At 41.1% G+C, this 21,992-nt stretch overlaps 1 protein-coding gene across 1 annotated transcript in view; it reads left to right on the forward strand.

Annotated features, from left to right (window-relative positions):
• Window positions 1-1,720: 1,720 nt before the first annotated feature.
• Window positions 1,721-21,992, forward strand: part of prkar2aa (protein kinase, cAMP-dependent, regulatory, type II, alpha A) — a 39,747-nt gene continuing 19,475 nt past the window's right edge. Inside the window, exon 1 of the mRNA XM_035741171.2 lies at window positions 1,721-3,182. Within this exon, the coding sequence (XP_035597064.1) occupies window positions 2,936-3,182 (247 nt within the window). The 5' untranslated portion in view covers window positions 1,721-2,935. The remainder of the gene's footprint in view (window positions 3,183-21,992) is intronic.

Below are 21,992 nucleotides of genomic sequence, written 5' to 3' on the forward strand. Positions count from 1 at the left end.
TTAGATTAGATAGAGCTCTTAGATCAAGGTAACGGACAATTAGCTTGCTAACATTCTAACTTATGAACTGATAATGAGCTCCAAACACAAATGAAAGCATGATCTCAACAAAACCACTTTTTTTATGTTGGGATCATGCGATATATAAGTTGTGATCTCGACACAAGTGCTTTTGTTTTTCTTCATATGTCCTCTCTGGACTTCTGTAAACAACTCACATAGATAAACATGTAAAACATTAAACAAATACTTATTATACATTTTTAAAAAATATATCATATTGTAACACGCCATATCAAAGTACATAATTGTAGTGTTATAATAAAGCAATACTAATAATAATAAAGCCATAAAGCAATTTTGTGAATTGTCCAGTCATTTCATGATATGGGGTTTGACACCACTGATGCCATATTGGGAGCACAATAGAATGGTAAATGCAGAATGGATGTCTGTGATGATGAACACAGCATTAGTAAGTCTGGCTGTGTCCACCTTATTCAACTGTTTGGTTCTCTTGCAATCAACAAACAAACAGTTATGAATTGCCAGACCTTACTGTCACACCATATACACAGACTGCTGGGACCCACATTACCGTAACGAAAAACACTAAAGCCTTGTTTCGAAAAAAAAATAAAAAATAACAAGGAGCCCTGTGAGCCAATTGGAGAGGTCCAAAACATCTGGATCCCCATCTGTCACTGTCAATCATTCTCAGTGCTGCATCATTTTTACCCATTAAAAAAAACAGAGCCTGTGCCAAAAGATTAACCCCGCCAGGGAATTAATCACTGTATAACCATAGAGATTAACCACTAGTATTATGTAGCTCATTTTACAGGGCCTGGGAAATATTGTTCAGAATGACACTGTTGTTGTAGCATAACTATATACTCTTTGGCTATTGTACTACTTTATCCACCAGAGGGAGACTCAAGGCAAGACTCTCCTACAAGTGGTCGATTAATCTGAGGATTTGAAGTCAGCCAGTTCCAATGTGATCATGGCAACGGCTTTACCTATGCCTCTGAGGTAAGGGAGACCAGGAATAGGCTGCATTATATTTGCCATACAACATGTTGCATACATGTGGAAAGCCATGCATGAATTGGATCCGGTGATTATGTGGGGAGATTCTTAACACAGTTGTAAGAAAGGCCACAACTAGGGTCTGTTTGATTTGGCCCATATAGGCCAAATATGGTCAAAATATATAGGGCCTAAATAAACAGGGCCTACCTGTTGGACCCCAATAAAACAGACAGGGCCAACTACAGGTAATACAAATACTGTTATCTTGAAAGAAAAACAAATACACTGTGTATTCTTATTGAAATGCATTGAACAAATATAGATCGATTATTATACAATTGTGTTCCCAATCCCTTCCCTTTGATATGCTTGGTGCGCCACTCTAAGGCCGTGTTCAAGAGCATCAAAACCATGATATTTCATGGGTAAATTTGACGGACTGCGTGATCTACAAACAATACTGAGTAGTTATTTCTGATGCACGGTGATTTGTCGATTAGTCAATCTTTACTCGCCTTTAAAGCCGGCTGCAATATCGAACGCGCCCATTCAGACAGACGTCACTGGTCAGGGTCTTTCGCCCCCTCCTTCATCGTCCTCCTCTGTGCACGCCCCTTCGGCCTTAAATGAACGCGATAAATCCTTGCGCGTCATGAGTCTTCGAGGGGATTGGTCAATCAACCGTGTCTTACGTTCATCCCTGTAGAGTGACCACGCCCCCGAAAATAACGCTCGTGTGGTGGAGCAAGAAAAAAAAAGGAAAAAGAAGAGCCTCAACTGTAGGCAGAAACGGATTTACCGAATATCACAAGTGACGATACCAACATACCACACATTTTTTTGAAACACTGGGTAATTTGGATTCAAGGTAACGTCTAGGTTGTCCCTGACGCTCCTTGTTTACAGGAGTTTAGGATACACCAGTTTCGGATTGTCTGAACTGTATGCAATCGTAACATCAGACGCTTCTCGCTAGCCAGCTTGTTGGCTAGTTTAGTTACCGGTAGCTAACTAAAGTAACGTGATCTATTAGCTATAACCGCCGTTACTTATGCGTATAATACTAAGTCAGCCCTCGGCTATTTAATTATATGTTCTAGTTAGTTTCTTTAATCGGAACAAACCTGTTAGCTAACCTGGCTAGCTAAAGTTAACTTACATTCACAAGTCCCACCCTCCAAAGTATCATTTAATTATATGCTAAATTAGCTGGATAGTTTGCTCGCTGGTGTAACAGTAAGTATCTACGTCGTCTGTTCGCTAATCAGCTAGCTAGTTTAACTCAGATTGGATATAATTAGTTAGCTATCTAGCTAGGTCAATTATTCCGTGCTGTTGATATTGATCCGTTATACCATTAGCCGGAGGGGTTGAGCCGCTACCCTGGCAAGGAGACGGGCGAAAAAGAGGAGGCGAAATAAAGAGAACAGGGAGGCCAGCGAGCGAGCCAGCTAACGGTCGTTATCATTTGTGCTAACGTTTACGGGTCAGCTGTCATAAAAGCATCTTGCGAGCGAGCTATCTAGCTCACGCTAACTTACCCAACTTGACAGCTCAGTCAGATATCATAAACTAACGCTAACGTAACTGGTCACATTTCATTCTTTACACAAGACCGACCTCCCTTCGACAAAAAGAAGTGTCACTATTTGCTTGGACATTGTGTTAGCTGGCTAAACTAAGCAACCTCTCCGGTGAACTGCTCATCAATGTCAGCAAGCTAACCCAGTTTCTCTGACGCTATTATTACCAGTGTCAGCTATCTCACAGTAGCAGTAGCTAACTAGCGTGCTACACATGGACTGATAGAATTCGTAGCTAGCGACATTTATATTTTTGTAAGAAAAACACAGTATACCTGAACATATTTGAAGTTAGGTAGCGCCATCTAAACACAGTCATGAGTATCGAGATACCGGTGGGATTGACGGAATTGCTGCAAGGCTACACGGTGGAGGTGCTTCGACAGAGGCCACCGGACCTGGTGGAATTCGCCGTGCAATATTTCACGCGCTTGCGGGACACCAGAAGCCAAGATGGGGCGGGTGCTGCTGTCAAGCTCGGGAAAGGAGTGATGTTTGATGGGGAGCCGATGCAAACCGAGTCGAATGGAGACGAAGACGGGTCCGACGAGTCTGATTTCGAGCGTAAGTTACTGCCTGATAAGGCCTTCCACCTAATATGGCCCAGACTGAATACGATCATGCTTAGTTGGTCTTTTGAAACAGATGTGATAGAGATGAGTGCAGATGGACTAAAAGTCTGCACTTCAGGACTGTAGTTGGAGAACCTTAGTTAAAACTAGTTAGTCTTATGACTGCAACTGTCAGTGACATCCTATAGGCTGCACATGTTATATTAGATCCCACTGCGGATCTTATTTGGTTGGTTAATTGTCTTCAATGATGACATAAGTGCATGCACCCCACACCCATGCCATGAAAAACATATTTACAGAAAAAAAGATGCAGCCAGCTAATGTCTGCCAGCCCTGGCCGGACATAAGATGCCATGTTTGTTGTATTGTCACATGTACAAGTACAGTGAAATGCTTACATTGCAAGCTCTACCCAGCAGCGCAGTAATCAATATCAAAATATTATAACTAATTCAAAGTAAATAGTATAATAATAATAGATTTAATTGTCATTTTTGGTAACACTTCATTTTAAGGGGTCCTTATTACATAAGTAATTACACTGTAACAAGTATTGTAATAATTCATAACTACACTGTAATTGCAGTCTAATTATAGTGGTGTAACAAAGCATGTTACCATGCTTGTTACAAAGTGTTCAAGTGTCCTATAGCATCCCGACTCACAATATTTCTGCCTGCACAAACCATGTGATAATTGTTAGCCAATTGATAACCTACCACCTCGCTGACACATCTGTGCAATAAAGGGCTCTGGAGTCTTGGTGGCAAAACGGGTTCAGAAACTATAACATTTTTTAAAATACTTTAAATTGTTGAATCATTTGACTGTGCATTTGATAATGGGTGAATTAATAAACCATCAATTACAATTGACACATTCAAAAAAAGTTATGGTTAAGAATGTGGGAGTAATTCGTGCTTGCCAAATTGTATGCCTATAAAGCTTGGTTGAATAATGGTTTTAGGGCTGACACCAATTAGTTGACTGGTCGATTGTTAGGCTGTTGGTCAACCGAGATTAGTCGAGTAGTTCTATATATACATGCATGCATGGATGAGGAGTGTTGTTGCACAGCTATTTTCAGGTCTCCAGAGATGTTATATCGGGTTCAAGTCCGGGCTCTGGCTGGGCCACTCAAGGACATTCAGAGACTTGTCCCGAAGCCACTCCTGTGTTGCTTTGGCTGTGTTCTTAGAGTTGTTGTCGTTCCTTTGGAAGGTGAACCTTCAGCCCAGTCTGAAGTCGAGTGCTCTGGAGCAGGTTTTCATTAAGGATCTCTGTACTTTGCTCCGTTCATCTTTCCTTCAATACTGACTCGTCTCCCAGTCCCTGCTGCTGAAAAACATCCCCATAGCATGATGGTGCCTGGTTTACTCCACACGTGAAGCTTGGCCAAAGAGTTACATCTTGTTTTCGTCAGACCAGAGAGCCTTGTTTCTCATGGTCTGAGATTCTTTAGGTGCCTTTTGGCAAACTCCAAGTGGGCTGTTATGTGCCTTTACTGAGGATTGGCTTCCGTCTGGCCACTCTAACATAAAGGCCTGATTGGTGGGGTGCTGCAGGGATGGTTGTCCTTCTGGAAGGTTCTCCCATCTCCACAGAGGAGCTCTGTCAGTGACCATCGGGTTCTTGGTCACCTCCCTGACCAAGGCCCTTCGTCCCCGATTGCTCAGTTTTGCCAGGCGGCCAGCTCTAGGAAGAGTCTTGGTGGTTCCAAACTTCTTCCATTTAAGAATGATGGAGGCCACTGTGTTCTTGGATCTTCAATGTTGGAGAATATTTTTTTGGTTCCCTTCCCCAGATCTGTGCCTTGACACAATCCTGTCTCGGAGCTCTACCGACAATTCCTTCGACCTCATTGCTTGGTTTTTGCTCTGACATGCACTGTCAACTGTGGGACCTTATATAGACCGGTGTGTGGCTTTCCAAATCATGTCCAATCAATTGAATTTACCACAGAACTCAAATCAAGTTGTAGAAACATCTCTAGCATGATCAATGGAAACAGGATGGACCTGAGCTCAATTTCGAGTCTCATAGCAAAGGGTCTGAATACTTATGTAAATAAGGTAGTTCTGTTTTGTCTTTCTAAACCTGTTTTCGCTTTGTCATTATGTGTAGATTGATGAAGAATTTTTTTAATCCAGTTTAGAATAAGGCTGTAACGTAATAAAATGTGGAAAACGGGACGGGGTCTGAATACTTTGCGAATGCACTGTAACATTGCAAGGGTTTCACTGTTGAGGAACAGTCTCACGTTTGGATGAGATTCCTTGGTGCAGAATAAATATCAACCCGCACAGAGAAGCACGAGATTGAACTGAACTAAATTTTCGAAGTTTCTAAGTTGTAAGTGTTTTCCGCCTTTGTTAACACTATCAACGTTTCCCTTTACTTTGGGAATTGTGATCAAGTCAACGCAATATTAGCCACTTTCAAAGCAACATACCGAAACAAAACAAACTACACAAGAGATTTTGTTTTAGGCGGAACATCGGAGTAGGATTCTATTGTGTAAACATGCACGACCCAGCCCATACTCTACGCAGACCAGTGCGGCATAACCAATCAGAGCTGCAGGACTTTATGCAAATAGACCGTTGCTATAATGGATCTGTGCCATTCACTTTGAACTTGACTGTGTTTACAGCATGAGTGATCGTGAGTAGATGTGCTTGTTTTGATATCAAAGCCAGAGCTGCATGTAGCCACGTGTGCACATTTGTTCATATCCTTTGCTAATTAGTGAGTTATTAGTCCAGTCCTAGATCGTTTTCAGTCAGCAACGGGGGAGGGATTGTTTCTTACAAGTGAGTCGGGTAAAGAGTTATCATCTTTTTTTCCCTTAAAGGAGCAGTTTTGTATTGAGACGGGCTTGAATAAGCTAAGTAGCCAATAGGCATATGTTAGCATCGTTTGTCTGATTCTCTCTTATAATGGTATGTGAATTAAATTTTTTGTAAAGTGGTTTCTTGCATCAAACAAAACAAACCTTAGTCACCTCCTTGTCTGACGGACAAGTGGATAAACAGGTTACAGTCAAGCTCTGCGTACTTTTTTTTTCTTTCGAAAGTCTCATGGAATGTAGGCCTACATTGAAAAGCACACATTGGCTGCTACTGTAGGCTGAATGATAACACGTCCATTTCCACGTTAAAATGTTATGGGATGTATTTTCTCCATTGTTTTTTATGGCAAGCCACTCTGGCAGCCACAGTAGCCTACTTGACCACTTTCTGAAACTGTAACTTAATGTGGGTACAGCTTCAATTCACTGTAAACGCACGCAGGAATTTGCACAAAAGTTTCACAACATTCGAGTTTGCGCTCAGCCGACCTGAAATTTGCTCAGTGTTGAACAAAAATTTGAGGGAACATTGATCTGCACAACACGCTCAAAAATAACGACCACCTTAAACAAGCCCACGTGTTGACATTAACATGTAACAAGTGTGCAGAGAATGGGGTTCGAGAAAGTCGGTGTACAAAATCCAGACATTGCAGCGAAAGAAACAGTGTTGTAGGTTAAAAAAAAAACGTCAACACGGGAGACACAGGCTTGCCCATCAACACAGGCTTGCCCATTAGTCTAGCTAGCGTGTTACCTAAAACAGAATAAACTTTCCACGCAAAGGGGGTGTTCAACTTTTTTTTTATCAGCTAGCTAGTTTTCTAACCAAGGCTAGCTAGCTAAAGGTGGTGAAATATGCTATAGTTGCTACTCTCTAGCTAGCTAACGTTAACTGGGCTTGATGGTCTGATCTTCCCTTAACCTTGTTCTCGGGGTATTCATTACCCAAGGTTATTACGTGAGACACACTCAGCATCTTAACACTAGCTTGCTAGCTAGCTACTTGTGTCAATACACTTAGTTCATTAGTTCATTTTCAATACAGGTAACTTATTTATTAGTGTTAGCAAGGACTATTATTGTTAGCTGGGTAACACCACAACTAGCTAACTATATGCCTAAACTATAAAAATCATGATGATCACTAGATGGAATGTAGTGTCTATGCTAAATTGTCATACATTTATCTTCTCTACCACAGATTTCTGTCACGCCTTGGTCATTGTATCTTGTGTTTTTGTTATATGTTTGGGTAGGCCAGGGTGTGACATGGGTTTATATGTTGTATTTCGTATTGGGGTTTGTATTTATTGGGAGTGTGTATTATTAGGGGTGTGTCTAGTTAGGCTTGGCTGCCTGAGGCGATTCCTAATTGGAGTCAGCTGATTCTCGTTGTCTCGGATTGGGAACTGTATTTAGGCAGCCTGAGTGCGCGTTGTATTTCGTGGGTGATTGTACCTGTCTTAGTGTTAGTCACCAGATAGGCTGTATTAGTTTCACTCGTTTGTTGTTTTTGTATTTTCAGTTATTTCATGTACCGCATTATTCTTCATTAAAAGTCATGAGTAACCTACACGCTGCATTTCGGTCTGACTCTCTACAAACAACAGACGAAGTTCATTACAATTTCCACAAGGTCTGACTCCAGGATAGGAAAATGCTTACAAGAAAGAAACCGATGAAGACTGAGTCAGAGAGTTGTCGATTTCCATTTTTACCTGTAATGTAAAAAGGGAAGAAAAATACAATCACATTTTTCTAAATTATTTACACTACCAGTCAAAAGTTTGGACACACATACTCAAGGGTTTCTTTATTTGTACTTTATTTGTCCATATTATGGCAAGAACAGCTCAAATAAGCAAAGAGAAATGACAGTCTATCATTACTTTAAGACATGAAGGTCAATCAATCCAGAAAATTGCAGTCGCAAAAACCGCCAAGCGCTGGGAAAGGAACACCCAGAGTTACCTCTGCTGCAGAGGATAAGTTCATTGGAGTTACCAGCCTCAGAAATTGCAGCCCAAATAAATGCTTCACGGAGTTCAAGTCTGAATCAGGCCTTCATGGTCGAATTGCTGCAAAGAAACCACTAGTAAAGGACACCAATAATAAGAAGAGACTTGCTTGGGCCAAGAAACCCGAGCAATGGACATTAGACCAGAGGAATTCTTTCCTTTGGTCTGATGAGTCCTAATGTGAGATTTTTGGTTCCAACCACTGTGTCTTTGTGAGATGCAGAGTAAGTGAAAGGAAGATCTTAGAATTCAAGGTACACTTAACCAGCATGGCCACCACAGCATTCTGCAGCGATACGCCATCCCATCTGGTTTGTGCTTAGTGGCACTATGATTTGTTTTTCAACAGGACAATGACCCAACACACCTCCAGGCTGTGTCAGGGCTATGTGACCAAGAAGGAGAGTGATGGAGTGCTGCATCACATGACCTGGCCTCCACAATTACCCGACCTCAGCCCAATTGAGATGGTTTGGGATGAGTTGAACCGCAGAGTGAAGGAGAAGCAGCCAACAAGTGCTCAGCATGTGGGAACTCCTTCAAGGCGGTTGGAAAAGCATTCCAAGTGAAGCTGGTTGAGAGAATGCCGAGAGTGCAAAGCTGTCATGGCAAAGGGTGGCTACTTTGAAGAATCTAAAATATATTTTGATTTTAACACTTTTTTTGGTTACTACATGATTCCATGTGTTATTTCATAGTTTGTATGTCTTCGCTATTATTCTACAATGTAGAAAATAGTCTAAATAAATAACTCTTGAATGAGTAGGTGTGTCCAACCTTTTGACCCGTACTGTGGGTTTTAGCGCAATGTTCCAAATGCCTGTATCACAAGAATCAAGTTTTATTTTAGTTTTTTAATGATAATTATTTATTTTTGGTCTCGTCTCCTTACTCTTTCTGTGCGCACTATGCAATTTCTCACTCGTAACACAGACACCAAGACCCCTCCCCCTGCCACTTACAACAGCAAAGGCGAAAGATCACTTCTTCCTCTCTGACAACAAGCATTTTCAACTCGCTATTTGCGTTCGAGGTTTGGTCCAACAGTATCAATGAATATGATTCTGGGAAAATGTATGCTCAGTTTCTGCTGCGTGCGGCATTGTGGTACTGCTTGCTGCATTTTAGCCACAATACTATTATGTGCTAGCTGTCTCGTCTGTGTTTTATAAATGTGGTCCATGTGGTTGTGGAAGGCTTATATTTAGCCTAGGTATAATTTTACAAGCCCTGAATTCATTAGATTGTTCCTAACTGTTTGAAATGCAGTGTATTGTCCGTTAATTGTACAACAAAGCTTATTTAGTTCTTTGCACTCAGGGAGGGGTGCACCGTAGAGTTGTAGATTTGATGGAGAGGTATTTGAGCGGGCAGGCCTTCCCCGGGAGGAAGAGCAGCTCAGTCCTGTTGAGCTTGAGGTGGTGGGCCCGACATTCAAGCTGAGAATTCCTCACTTGGTGTGGAAACCATCGCTCACGCATAACACCACTACTTTCAGCCACTGACACGCTTGGACAGTTTCTTAAAATGTTATTGGCATATTTATGGCAGACCCTTGGTCCCCATGATAATGGAAGTTCCCATCATCAAGCTTGACACTGTTTTGTAACTTGTTTATTGTGTAAACGACCGTAGCTGCAGTAATATTCAGCGCCATACTTAAAGGGGCAATTTGCGATTTGCTACATCTATTTATTGACTAAATTCCTGAGATAGATATATATATAGATATATATCCATACCCATTGATTCTTAAAGAATATAAATGTCTCTTGCGCTGACTTCAATTGTCTTACCCAAAATATACTTCTTTGACTTAAACACGGGTAGCCTCAAAACATGATTTAAAACTGTCATTTTGAATTCATGGATGGTCAGTCCTTGCATCCATAGTTCTGTATGAATTTGAGTGGTTACATTTCTCTTGCCCTTTGAACTGCAGTTTGTCCCTTCAAGCTACTTCAAGGTGCTACAAATAGGATTTCTTTACATTTTTTGCGTTGCAATTTCAGAAAATTACCATATCTGCAGCAATAGTTAAATGACAGTGTTTTACCGTGTTGAATACCCGCCAGTGTTGTGATTGGCTGTCTTATTCGCATATTTATTTCTCCCGCTAAAGCGGTATCTGTTGTCAAAATGGGAAAGCTGTTTTGACTATTTAGTGGCCAGTGTAGAAATCGCTGTAATTTCCTGGTTGCTAAAATTCTACACTGTTCAATTTCTGTTTGTGAGAAAACAAGTACTGGATAGTGTAAGGGAGTCATTGTACTGTCTAAATATATTTTCAATAACAAGCAAAAACACACTTTACAGCTGAGGACAAAAAGTAAAAGGCTCAAGTGTGAGTCTCCATGTTATGGGGAAATTGGATGAGGGAGAGATTTTGTTTTGAATGCAGTCTAGTCCTGTATTCAATTCACCTAGCTTCCACATAGTGGAGAAATTGTAGCACCTTTTTTAAAGGAATTAAAATATAGATTTGAAAACAAACTGTTGCCTCAATACTATTGCCATCGAAGTAGAAGCGCCATTAGAGCTCATTTGAACCAATAGCCTCCTAACATTTTTGCACATTTTCGTTCTTTCCTCACTGACCTTGTTTTGTTATTGCAAGGAGGGGAAATGAATGAATAATGGTATATTGATGTTTTAAAATGTTTTTTTTTTTAAATGCTGAGAGACAGATGAATAGATTGGCTGTAAAAGACAGGGAGGAGTAGACTGGCTGTATAGAGAGAGCGAGCCTGTAAGAAGAGGAAGAACGATTTACACAGGCACTTCATAACTTGTCTGAGTGCATTACAAGGCCCAGTGAATAGAGGAGAATCACCTGAATGAAAACATGACAGACTGCAGGCAATTGTCAGGACACTTTGCAGATGGGTTACTGTAACCAGATTTTGTATCACAGGGGTTGTGTTAACCCAGAATTATGTTTTTCACATAGGGGGGAGGTGAGAAGCATAAGAAATATCTTGCTGCGTTTTGCAAACGCTGATCTAAAATGCTTCTTATTGTAACTTCTGCTTGACTTTTGTGCTTCAGTTGCACTTCTCCACTCAGATGAGAAATCTTTGCTCGTTGGTCTAACAATCAAATTCCCGCATTCACGAACGGGCATTCTGTCAGCAGACAGCGCTCTGACTGATGTGTAGCTACTTTTTGCAACACATTTCAGTCACTCTACTCATGTGGAATGGACAGAGAGATTGGGCCTACTATAATGCCTAGCCCTAGTGTGCGTTAGTGCCCCTATGCCTTATTGAAAACTGTGTTAGCGGGATCAAACGCATGCAATGACATGAGAATAGATTACCGTTTTCGAGCATCATTTTGTGCCATTCACTGAAGTAAAGGAGCAAATGTGGTCACTATCGGATGTCCAACAGGTGACCTAATTACCAGGCCCGATTGTGCATGTAGGATAATCTAATGGTTAGCATCCCTCGATTACCCACTCTAAACTGTCTTTAAAATCGCTCCCAGTCTCTCCATGTGAGCGTGAATGGGGTGGCAAACGTCTAGACATCTGCATGCAGTTTACTGCTGTATTTTCAGCCACGTTTTGATAAGCATCGGAACTTTTGGCACTTCCTAATTCCCTGTGCATCACATGTGGCAGGAAACTGAGGGAAAACCCATCCTCGCTTTTATTTGCAGTTCGCACGGCCCCGCTCCCGTACCGGGTGGTGCACTATGAAGTCCCCACGTTGAACACGAGCAGTCACCGCGTTCAGTCACTTGTTCGTGGGTTTTATGCGGCTTGGCCGCTCTACGCTGAATGATATGGAAACCATCCTCTTTCATCATTGTAAAGTGTCCCATGTATGATGAGCTGACATTTTTTTAAATCCTAGAAATGTTCCATACGCACAAAGCTTTTTTTTTTCTAAAAAATGTTCTGCACATATTTGTTTACATCCCTGTTACTGAAAATGTTTCCTTTGCCAAGGTAATCCATCCACCTGACCGATGTGGCATATCAAGAAGCTGATTAAACAGCATGTTGCCAGAGAATTGAATGTTAATTTCTCTACTAATAGATCCCTACAACGTCATTTTAGAGAATTTGACTGTACATCCAACCGGTCTCACAACTGCAGGCCACGTGTAACCACGCCAGCACAGGAACTCCACATCTGGGTTCTTCACTTGTTGGATCATCTGGGGGGCAGCTTAAAATAATCATTCAAATAATTGGCAACATCAAATGGTTTTGTGATGAATAATCTGTCTGATTTGATGAAAGATGGAGTTGAATTTGTCTTTCTGCCCATGATTTCATTTAAAGTACACAAGTTTTTTTCCATCATTCTTTATATCAGTGATCTTGGCTTCATAATACAGTTTCTTCTTCTTTTTGTTGAGTTTAGTCACACAATTTCTCAATTTACAGCAAGTAAGCCAGTCTGATATGAGTCTCAGAAATGGCTAATATATATGAATGTTAGCAAGTTATTGATTTCATGAACCTTATTTCTAAGGCTACATATATTAATATGGGCTATTTTCAGCCCTTTCCTCGGTAGCTTATCAGAGATGGGCTTAATACTGAAACGAGCAAACAAAGCAAAAGAAAAAATGTATATATTCAGCAGTCCATTAATCAATTGGTCTGTGTGTACGTGCTGCGGGGTTTAAGCTACAAACCCATAGGCTTGGCTCTCTCATCCCTTCCAGGCTTCTGGGAGGTAGGGTGGACAATGAGCCTGTCATAGCGGATGTAAGCAATGTCCCCAGGGGCTCTGGCAGCTTTCATGGCTGGGATCATTTCTGTCCTCTTCTGGCTCACAGCTTCAGGATAGTTCTCGTTGAGGAAGATATGAGTTCCTCTCAAGTTCTTGGCTCTTTCAAGAACAGCTACCTTGTCCTTGAACCTCAGGAACTTGACCACTATCGGCCTGGGTCTATCACCTGGGCCGGGGGTGGGTTTTCCAGTTCTGTGGGCGCGCTCCACCTCAATCTTCCTGTGGTCCATCTTCAATTTCTCAGAGATCATTTCCTTCACTTTGTCCTCAGACTCCATCCAGGTCTCGTGGAGATTCTGCAATTCCGTCCAAAACCATGTTCCGCCTTGATTGACTCTCGAAATAAATCAGATCTGTCATTGTTGTCATGGATTCACACACACAACTGATGTCCTCTCTCAATGACTTACAGATTGCTGTCATCTTGCCGTTCTCCTGTTTCAACTCATCGAGCTGACCCTGGCAGAACTTCAAGCTGTTCTTCAGGTCCTGGTCCTCTCTGGTCAGGTCGTCCATTCTTGGAATCCACGAGTATTTGGACAAAACACTTGAAGCTATTTTCTTGTTGTTGTAACAACTGCTTGTAGGTATCTTATTTATTTAAATCCTACATGTGTGATAGACACCACTGTCCTCAACGGTACTCCCGTCGGCTTTGGTTTTTGTCATGGTAGCTAGCAACGTAGGTCACTACTCGCAGTTCTAGAAAGGGCAGGTCACGGGGAAGATTGATGACAACTAACAGCAGGGATCTCGACAGCCACAAACCCGGGACAATGAACTATAACTCAGTATTTATATTTTTGTTCAGTGTGCTGTACATATTGTTATGGAATGCATAATAACCTATGGCGTAGCTAACAATGAGACTGCAAAAAGTGTTAACTTGTTGCATGCTTTGATGTAGTTAATAATCTGTGGCTTTGTGCCCCAGATTGCCGGACTGTATCTTGATACTACCGGTCCACTGTAATATCGTTAACATTGAAATCAAGTTTAAAACACACCGCCAAGACTGTCCTGTCCTCTCTCACTCAGGCACATAGTAGCCGTCAGGATTAACACACGCAGATCTTTCCCCGCGCTGGGTGTGACGGCATAACTTCTTGATCTGATTATACAAGGTGGTTTAGTGTAGTGTTTCCCAGCTCCTGTCCTCAAGTACCCCCCAGACAACATCACCTGATTCTTTCAATTTGCCAACTAATCATCAAGCCCTGGATTAACCAGGTGACTTTGTCAAGGACTACATAAAAAATGTGCTGTTGGGGGGTACTCGAGGAGTTTTGGAGGGGGGGGTACACACTATTTTAGGGAGAGTGGGCTTAACAAGACAGAGACAGATGCTGTCAGGGTGGGGGAGTGGTGGAAAAAGTACCCAATAGTCATACTTGAGTAAAAGCACAGATACCTTTTTAATAGAAAGTTACTCAAGTGACAGTCACCCAGTAAAATACTACTTGTCTAAAAGTACTTGGTTTTAAATATACTTAAGTATCAAAAGTAAATGTAATTGCTAAAATATACTCAAGTATCAAAAGTATCAATCATTTCAAATTCTTTACATTAAGCAAAGCAGACGACACCATTTTCTTGTTTTTAAAATTAATGGATAGACAGGGGGCACACTCCCACACTCAGACATTATTTATAAAAGATGCATTTGTGTTTAGTGAGTCCGCCAGACCATAGGCAGAAGGGATGACCATGTGTTCTCTTGATAAGTGTGTGCATTTCACAATTTTCCTGTCCTGCTAAGCATTCAAAATGTAACGAGTACTTTGGGTTGTCAGGGTAAATGTATGGAATGAAAAGTACATTTTCTTTAGGAATGTAGTAAAGTAAAATTTGTCAAATACCTCAAAACGACTTAAGTAAAACTACTTTAAAGTACTACTAAGTACTTTACACCACTGGAAAGGTGCTGGAGCTGAGGGAGCTAATCGCCTGGCTCTAACAAACAGTACCGATTTTATATGTATGGTATTTTAATAGAGTAGGCATAATATGGGCAATAATCAGTGTTAGGTAATTGGTCAAATATATTTTCAGAAGCTTCCCCAACACTTGAAGTTAAGCTACCCTAAAGATAAAAAGAGTTTACTGAAGTTACTTTGAAAAAGTAGTTCACTTACATCCAAACTATGTCATGATACATTTTCATATCTAAATCTGAAATTTCATAGACTACAAATTGTAAGAACCGATCACTCTAGACTCGGATGTTAACAGAATGTGTAATTTAGCCTATTAAATGCAAACTGTTTCAAGGGAAATTCTTGCCTATTTCACAATATTTTTGGCAAAAAAAACAGTGGAGTGCCATTAGTTAGCTACACCGCTACATTGCAAAAAAAGTGATTAACTACTGAAAACACTACCAAGATTAGAATTTAGTTCAACTACCACCAAGCTACTACAACATTTAGTTACATCTCAAACACTGGCTACAATACATGAAAATAGTAATGGAAGATGTTCCAGGTTCCATTTTCCAGGTTTTTGTCTGAAATGACCTTGTCTTGTCAAAGTAGAGTGAATACTGTCCAGGCCACAACCTCGGCCCTGTCCTCTCTAAACCAATTAGAGTGGGAATAAAGTGGACAGGCAGCGACCTTGCCTAATCAGACAGTAGATAAGCGCATGGGTTGAGTAGTAGTTCACTAAGGGTGTTTTCACATATAGATCAGTTATTTGAATAGAGGCCAGAGTCCTCTTTAAAACTCTGGGATAAAAAGAAGCTAAGTAACTCTGTTCTCTTTATGCCCCTTGCCAGTTCACTTGACCTGTTTTTGTTGTTCAAGTCCTCTTTACATTCACATATCTGTTTTAGAAAGGAACCTAGACCTTTTTCCAGCATTCACACAATACACTGTGGGTTTTTTTACAAAGTGCAGGACAAGCCATTTCATCAGAATGTGTTATCTGACAGTTAGATATACCTACTTAAATTCTGGAAGCTAATAGATTGTGTTTTAGTTCAAATATGAGACATCGTTGTAATCAGATGATACGATTAACATGTAAATGCATATGAATTCGGAGGGCAGAAATGATTAAATATTAAAGCGTTAGACCTCTCACTAAATGCATCAGTCATACAAAAGTTATACTTAAATCCAAACTGGTTCTATAGCAAATTAGTAAGAATGTCTCACCCCATGTTCAAGAATGGCCCTTTTCCCTTTATTCAGATTACAAATGCTCACTTTCGGTTATTTGAAAATGAAATAATGTCCAAATTATGGTTATTTTTTTAAAGAAGCCATGGAAAGTTGGTTGCAATTTCAGTTTAATCGACCAGAAAAGACACAACAAATAATACAACAAATATTGTGGTTAAAACTCCAATATACTAATTGATAAAAATAACAATTTTTCAATAAAATGTTTAGAAAAGGTATAATCTTTGTAAATTACAGTGGGGCAAAAAAGTATTTAGTCAGCCACCAATTGGGCAAGTGCTCCCACTTACAGAGGCCTGTAATTTTCATCATAGGTACACTTCAACTATGACAGACAAAATGAGGGGGGAAAATCCAGAAAATCACATTGTAGGACTTTTAATGAATTTATTTGCAAATTATGGTGGAAAATAAGTATTTGTTCAATAACAAAAGTTTATCAGGTGTGCCATATAGATTGCAAAATAGTTGGGAAGAGATTTGATGTCCTGATTCCATGGCACGTGGTTTATGACTTGACACGCAAAACGATGCCGCATTCAAAACACCTCAAGTCATCAACTGGCAGCTTCATTAAATAGTACCCGCAAAACACCAGTCTCAACGTCAACAGTGAAGAGGCAACTCCGGGATGCTCGCCTTCTAGGCAGAGTCGCAAAGAAAAAGCCATATCTCAGACTGGCCAATAGAAAGAAAATATTAAGATGGGCAAAAGAACACAGCCTCTGGACAGAGGAACTCTGCCTCGAAAGCCAGCATCCCGGAGTTTCCTCTTCACTGTTGACATTGAGACTGGTGTTTTGCGGGTACTAGTTAATGACGCTGCCAGTTGAAGACTTGTGGCATCTATTTCTCAAACTTGACACTAATGTACTTGTCCTCTTGCTCAGTTGTGCACCGGGGCATCCCACTCCTCTTTCTATTCTGGTTAGACAGTTTGCTCTGTTCTGTGAAGGGAGTAGTACACAGCGGTGTACAAAACCTTCAGTTACTTGGCAATTTCTTGCATGGAATAGCCTTCATTTCTCAGAATAAGAATATACTGATGAGTTTCAGAAGAAAGTACTTTGTTTCTGGCCATTTTGAGCCTGTAATCGGACCTACAAATGCTGATGCTCTAGATATCCAGCTAGTCTAAAGAAGTTAAACAAGTTTTATTGCTTCTTTAATCAGGACAACAGTTTTTCAGCTGTCCCAACATAACTGCAAAAGGGTTTTCTAATGATCAGTTAGCCTTTTAAAATGATAAACCTAGATTAACTAACACCACGTGCCATTGGAACACAGGAGTGATGGTTGCTGATAATGGGCCTCTATACGCTATGTAGATATTCCATTAAACTGACGTTTCCAGCTACAATAGTCATTTACAACATTAACAATGTCTACACTGTATTTCTGATCAATTTTATGTTATTTTAATGGACATAAAAATGTGCTTTTCTTTCAAATACAAGGACAATTCTAAGTGACCCCAAACTTTTGAACGTGTGTGTGTGTGTCAACCTTCCCAGCTCTGCAGATTTTGCTGCGAGGAGGCAGTCATTAGATCATTTATTTTGGTACTGTCCATATGTAGCTCGTTTTTGGTCACAGGTCCAGGAAAGGCTGAAGAAATGCAACATTTTACCTGGAGCTAACTCTGCAGATAGCAATACTGGGTCATTTGAGAAGTCCTAGTCAATCGATCAATAGAAAATGTACAATCTGTAGTAACTATAAGAATAGAAAGGTTCAGAACTTTTGTGAAGCATCACAGCACACAGGATAAGAGATAGACGGTAGGGGTTGCATGAAGCCGAAGGGTAGAACTAATGACAACAAGATAACAATTGTAAAATAATCTGTAAAATGTTTGTAGGTTCAGAACTGGATGGACATGAGAAATAAAGGGAAGGACAGGATTAAAAACAAACCTAATATAACTATTATCAAATAGATTGTGCCTGTAAAGTGTATATAGCATGTTTAGGCTACCACTTCTAGCTTATGTGTTATTGTTTATTAGTTTACTCCAATTAGGGGAGGGGTGGTAGGGTTTGCAGGCAATAATAAAGGAAAATATATTTTGTGTGTGCTTACCCCAAAAATAAATGGTGGATTCGAAATGATGCAGACAATTATATTGATGGAAGCTGCAATATTAAAGTTGATCCACTCCCTAAGAAGAAAACAAATGTATATATTTATTATTATTATTATTATTGGTAACCGAATAAACAGCAGAAAAATAACTGCAGATTAAGTAAATCCTGTAATTGAAAATTATACACCCATTGTAGGCTACTGCCCCTTTAAGAGCTAGAATTTGTTTTGTACCCTATGTTGTGATTCTCACCAAATATGTTGTCTTCTCACACTATTCAAACCCCACAATCAAATTAACAGCGTATGAAGCACTATATCCCATACCCACCTAGGGCTCTATCAAAGGCACTTCAATCTTTCGTCTTGCCCGTTCACCCTCTGAATGGCAAACGTACACAATCCACATTTTAAGGCTTAAAAATCCTTCTTTAAAGCTGCAATATGTAACTTTTTGGGCGACCCGACCAAATGTAGTTATAGATCTGTCATTCTCAATGAAAGCCAGTCTATGAAGAGGTAGATCTGTTCTATGTGCATTATTTCTATGCTTCCCGTTCATAAGTTTCTGTTTTGCAGCGTTTTACTTTCGGTTTGGTACACCACCTTCAAACAGCTGAAAATACAATATTTTTGATTATAGAAAAGGTATTTCACAGTAGTTTAGATGGTACAATGACTCTCTCCACTCCTAGCTTGTTTTGTCACAAACTGAAATTAGCGGAACTATATACAATTTTAGCAACCAGGAAATGTCAGAGAGCGATTTCTGCGTAGTGAATGTTTAACCTGTCTCCTCCCCTTCATCGACACTGATTTTGAAGTGGATTTAACAAGTGACATCAATAAGGGATCATAGCTTTCCCCTGAATTCACCTGGTCAGTCTGTCATGGAAAGAGCAGGTGTTCCTTAGCTGAGTGAGCGTAATTACTATTATTTTTTTTTTTACTGGACTGGGGGCCTGCGTCTGAGGGGAGGGAGGGAGTAGCGGTGAGGCTGCCTCTCACCCGACTCACCGTCCCTCCGCTCTCTCTCCCTTCACTGAGAAAAGGGGACACAGTCTCCCAGCTGATGCATTATTTCTACCTCATGCACAAATTCATGTTGTTAATCCGATTTCCAGAGAAAGTGAAATATTGCTCCATATAAAAGCGACAAGCCGCTAATAAAAATGCAAGCTTATCGAAGCACTGTAGCGCACGTTGTAGGGAGAACGCACATTTTATGGCTTATGAAAGTGTTGAATAAAGTGTTGACAGTGCTGAATAACAACTTCAACATGAACTTACTCATAAAAACAGCCGTGCTTCGCTTTCTGGGGTTGGTAACACAAACAGCACCGACTCACGTGTGCCCATTTACAGTAACAAAGCCTTTCTACTGGTGTTTCAACTTCACCATTTGAAAGCTTGTTAACCCGGTGGTCACCAACCGGTTTTGATGTTTTTGAAATCTCACAATATCAACTATGCTGTGCACTCTGCTTTCTTTTACAGTCTATGGCTCGAGGGAACTGTGGGCACGGTGATCTGAGCTACCTGATTGGCCAGCGGTAGGCCTGTAGGTGCACTTGATTCGCTCTCTGGGCCTGCCGGGCAGGCGGCGTTCTACCTTCGGACGCATGAAATGGTTCAAAATCGGAACACTTTGCCTTCCCGTCGCTAGGGTTGCTGAATCAAGTGCACCCTCTGCCAACGGCCCCCGAAACCAAATATAAAAATGTTAACGTAAGGCTTTATCGTTGTTTGTTTTTTTTACAGAAATGTTTGGTGATCACCTAGGAATTCCTTGGCGATCGACCAGTCCATCGTGATCGACTGGTTGGTGACCACTGGTTTACAAGCTTTCAATTGTGAAGTTTAAACACAAAGTAGAAAGGCTGTTACTGTAAATGGGCACATGTGAGTCAGTGCTGTTTGCCATGTTCAAACCTAGTCCTGGTGGTGGTGACAGTCTCTAGACCCTTGAACGCGTCGCTGCTGTTTCTCTGCCCACGCAACAAGCTTCCACTTGATTTAGGCTCTAGTCTACCAATGTAGAGTTGTTACATCTTTGGCCAAAGTCCTAGCTAGTGCATCTGCCATAACATTGGCACCCAGACCTCTCCGACATGAAGGGGTTAACATTGCAAGCACTAAACAGGACAGGGCCACTTCCTTTTAAGGACTTTAGTCTGGAGAGGGAGAGTTAGATAGGGGGAGGGAAATGTGGAGTGACGAAGAGCGAGCGTTGGGCATAGTAAAGGAGGCAGATTGACAGGGAGAGAGTGAAAGCCGGGAAAAGACACGGGGAGATAAAAATATATATATATATATATATATATATATATATGATTAATTTCCATGAGTACAACAGTTGAAGACGAGCTGAAAATTCGGAGTAATCTCTTGTACTCCAGATTGTAGTGGAAATCCTCTCGCAAAGAGCAGAAAATCGAACAGCCTGTGTGTGGAATGTGTGTGTAATGTGTAATGTTCTCTGTCACACAGTGGTAAACTTGTGGTGGCTGTGGGAAAAGTAGGCCGTTGAGTACAAGTTTTCCCAGCATTTGGCCTGCCCTAGTAATTTCACCGACATACCATACATTTTCCCCCTTACTAGCTGACTTTTCTTTTTTCTTTCTTACTATCGCTGATTTTCCTGGGAGCCAAGTTTATTGAGGAAAAATGTACTTACTGTGATATGTGGTTGTCCCACCTAGCTAGCTACCTCAAGATGAATGAACTTTAAGTTGCTCTTAGTCTGCTAAATGACCAAAATGTCAAATCATTTTCAACAGTCCTTGCTTAGCATGGCTCGTTGTAGCGCGTCCAGGGCCTCTACAATTTGGTAGCGAAACAACAATTTATCACTGGCTTTTGTGTACAAACTCAGCATCCACAGATGACTCCCACATGACGGGAGGTTTCTGAAGCAGCGTGAAACGCGAAACACGGTGCATATTCACTCGCCATGATCACTTATCCACGCCTCCTCGCCACACCACCGCCTTGATGTTCAGGGAAAATGGCGGATTAGACTGTGGGTGTGGCTGGATTTACTCAGCCTAGTGACTGGTCTATACAGTGCTGTCAAGTGCTGAGCGGTGCAATTTGGGGAGGGGCCACATTGACTGGTGACGTCTAAATGCAGAACATTATTGATAGCACAGAGGACTATACGGGTGAATGAAGCCAAACGCAATGTTCCTTGACCCATCATCGTCGGGCCTGTTTTGGAACATGTATGCATTAAACACAAGTGTGTGTATGTGAGGAAAAACAGCAGGGCTGAAATTGGACAGGACTCGCTGTTAAACAGTGGCAATTGTTACCGAGTAGACTATCCTGGCTAAATAAAAAAGTGACAGGGCTATAAACATACAGGGGAAACACACACACACACACACACACAGCTGTGCCCTCTTGAGAGAGTCAGTGAGTGCATGCGTGTGTATAACAGAGTAACATAGTGAAGTATGAGGGTAAGGCTAACCTTGTCTCCTTGCGGCTTGGGCCTCACTGATCACCGGTTAAGAGGTTGTGTCAAAGCAATCAGCTTAGCAGATGTCCAGCATCCGCACAGAGGAGAATTAGCAACAAGCTTGCAGACACAACCATTTCTGTGTCTGAAGTGGCACCCTATTCAGTATGGCAGATTTGTTTTTTTGGGGGTGGATGGATAACCATTTCAGACGCCTATTTCAGACGTCTATTGCCGCTGTGCTGCCGCGTGTCTCATAAGTTATCTTAATCCATAGGCTATAGGCTAAGTAAGGGATAATCAACGAGGGGCTATGCGCTCCCTGGAAAATAGTGCATGATGCAGAAAGTGTGTTCCACGACACGTTAGCAGAGTGGAACTGACCTTCCACGGAGTTGCATTATTTTCCAGGGAACGCATAGAGCCCTGGAGTTGATTATGCC

This window comes from Oncorhynchus keta, chromosome 28, assembly GCF_023373465.1.
Source record: "Oncorhynchus keta strain PuntledgeMale-10-30-2019 chromosome 28, Oket_V2, whole genome shotgun sequence".
NCBI lineage: Eukaryota > Metazoa > Chordata > Actinopteri > Salmoniformes > Salmonidae > Oncorhynchus > Oncorhynchus keta.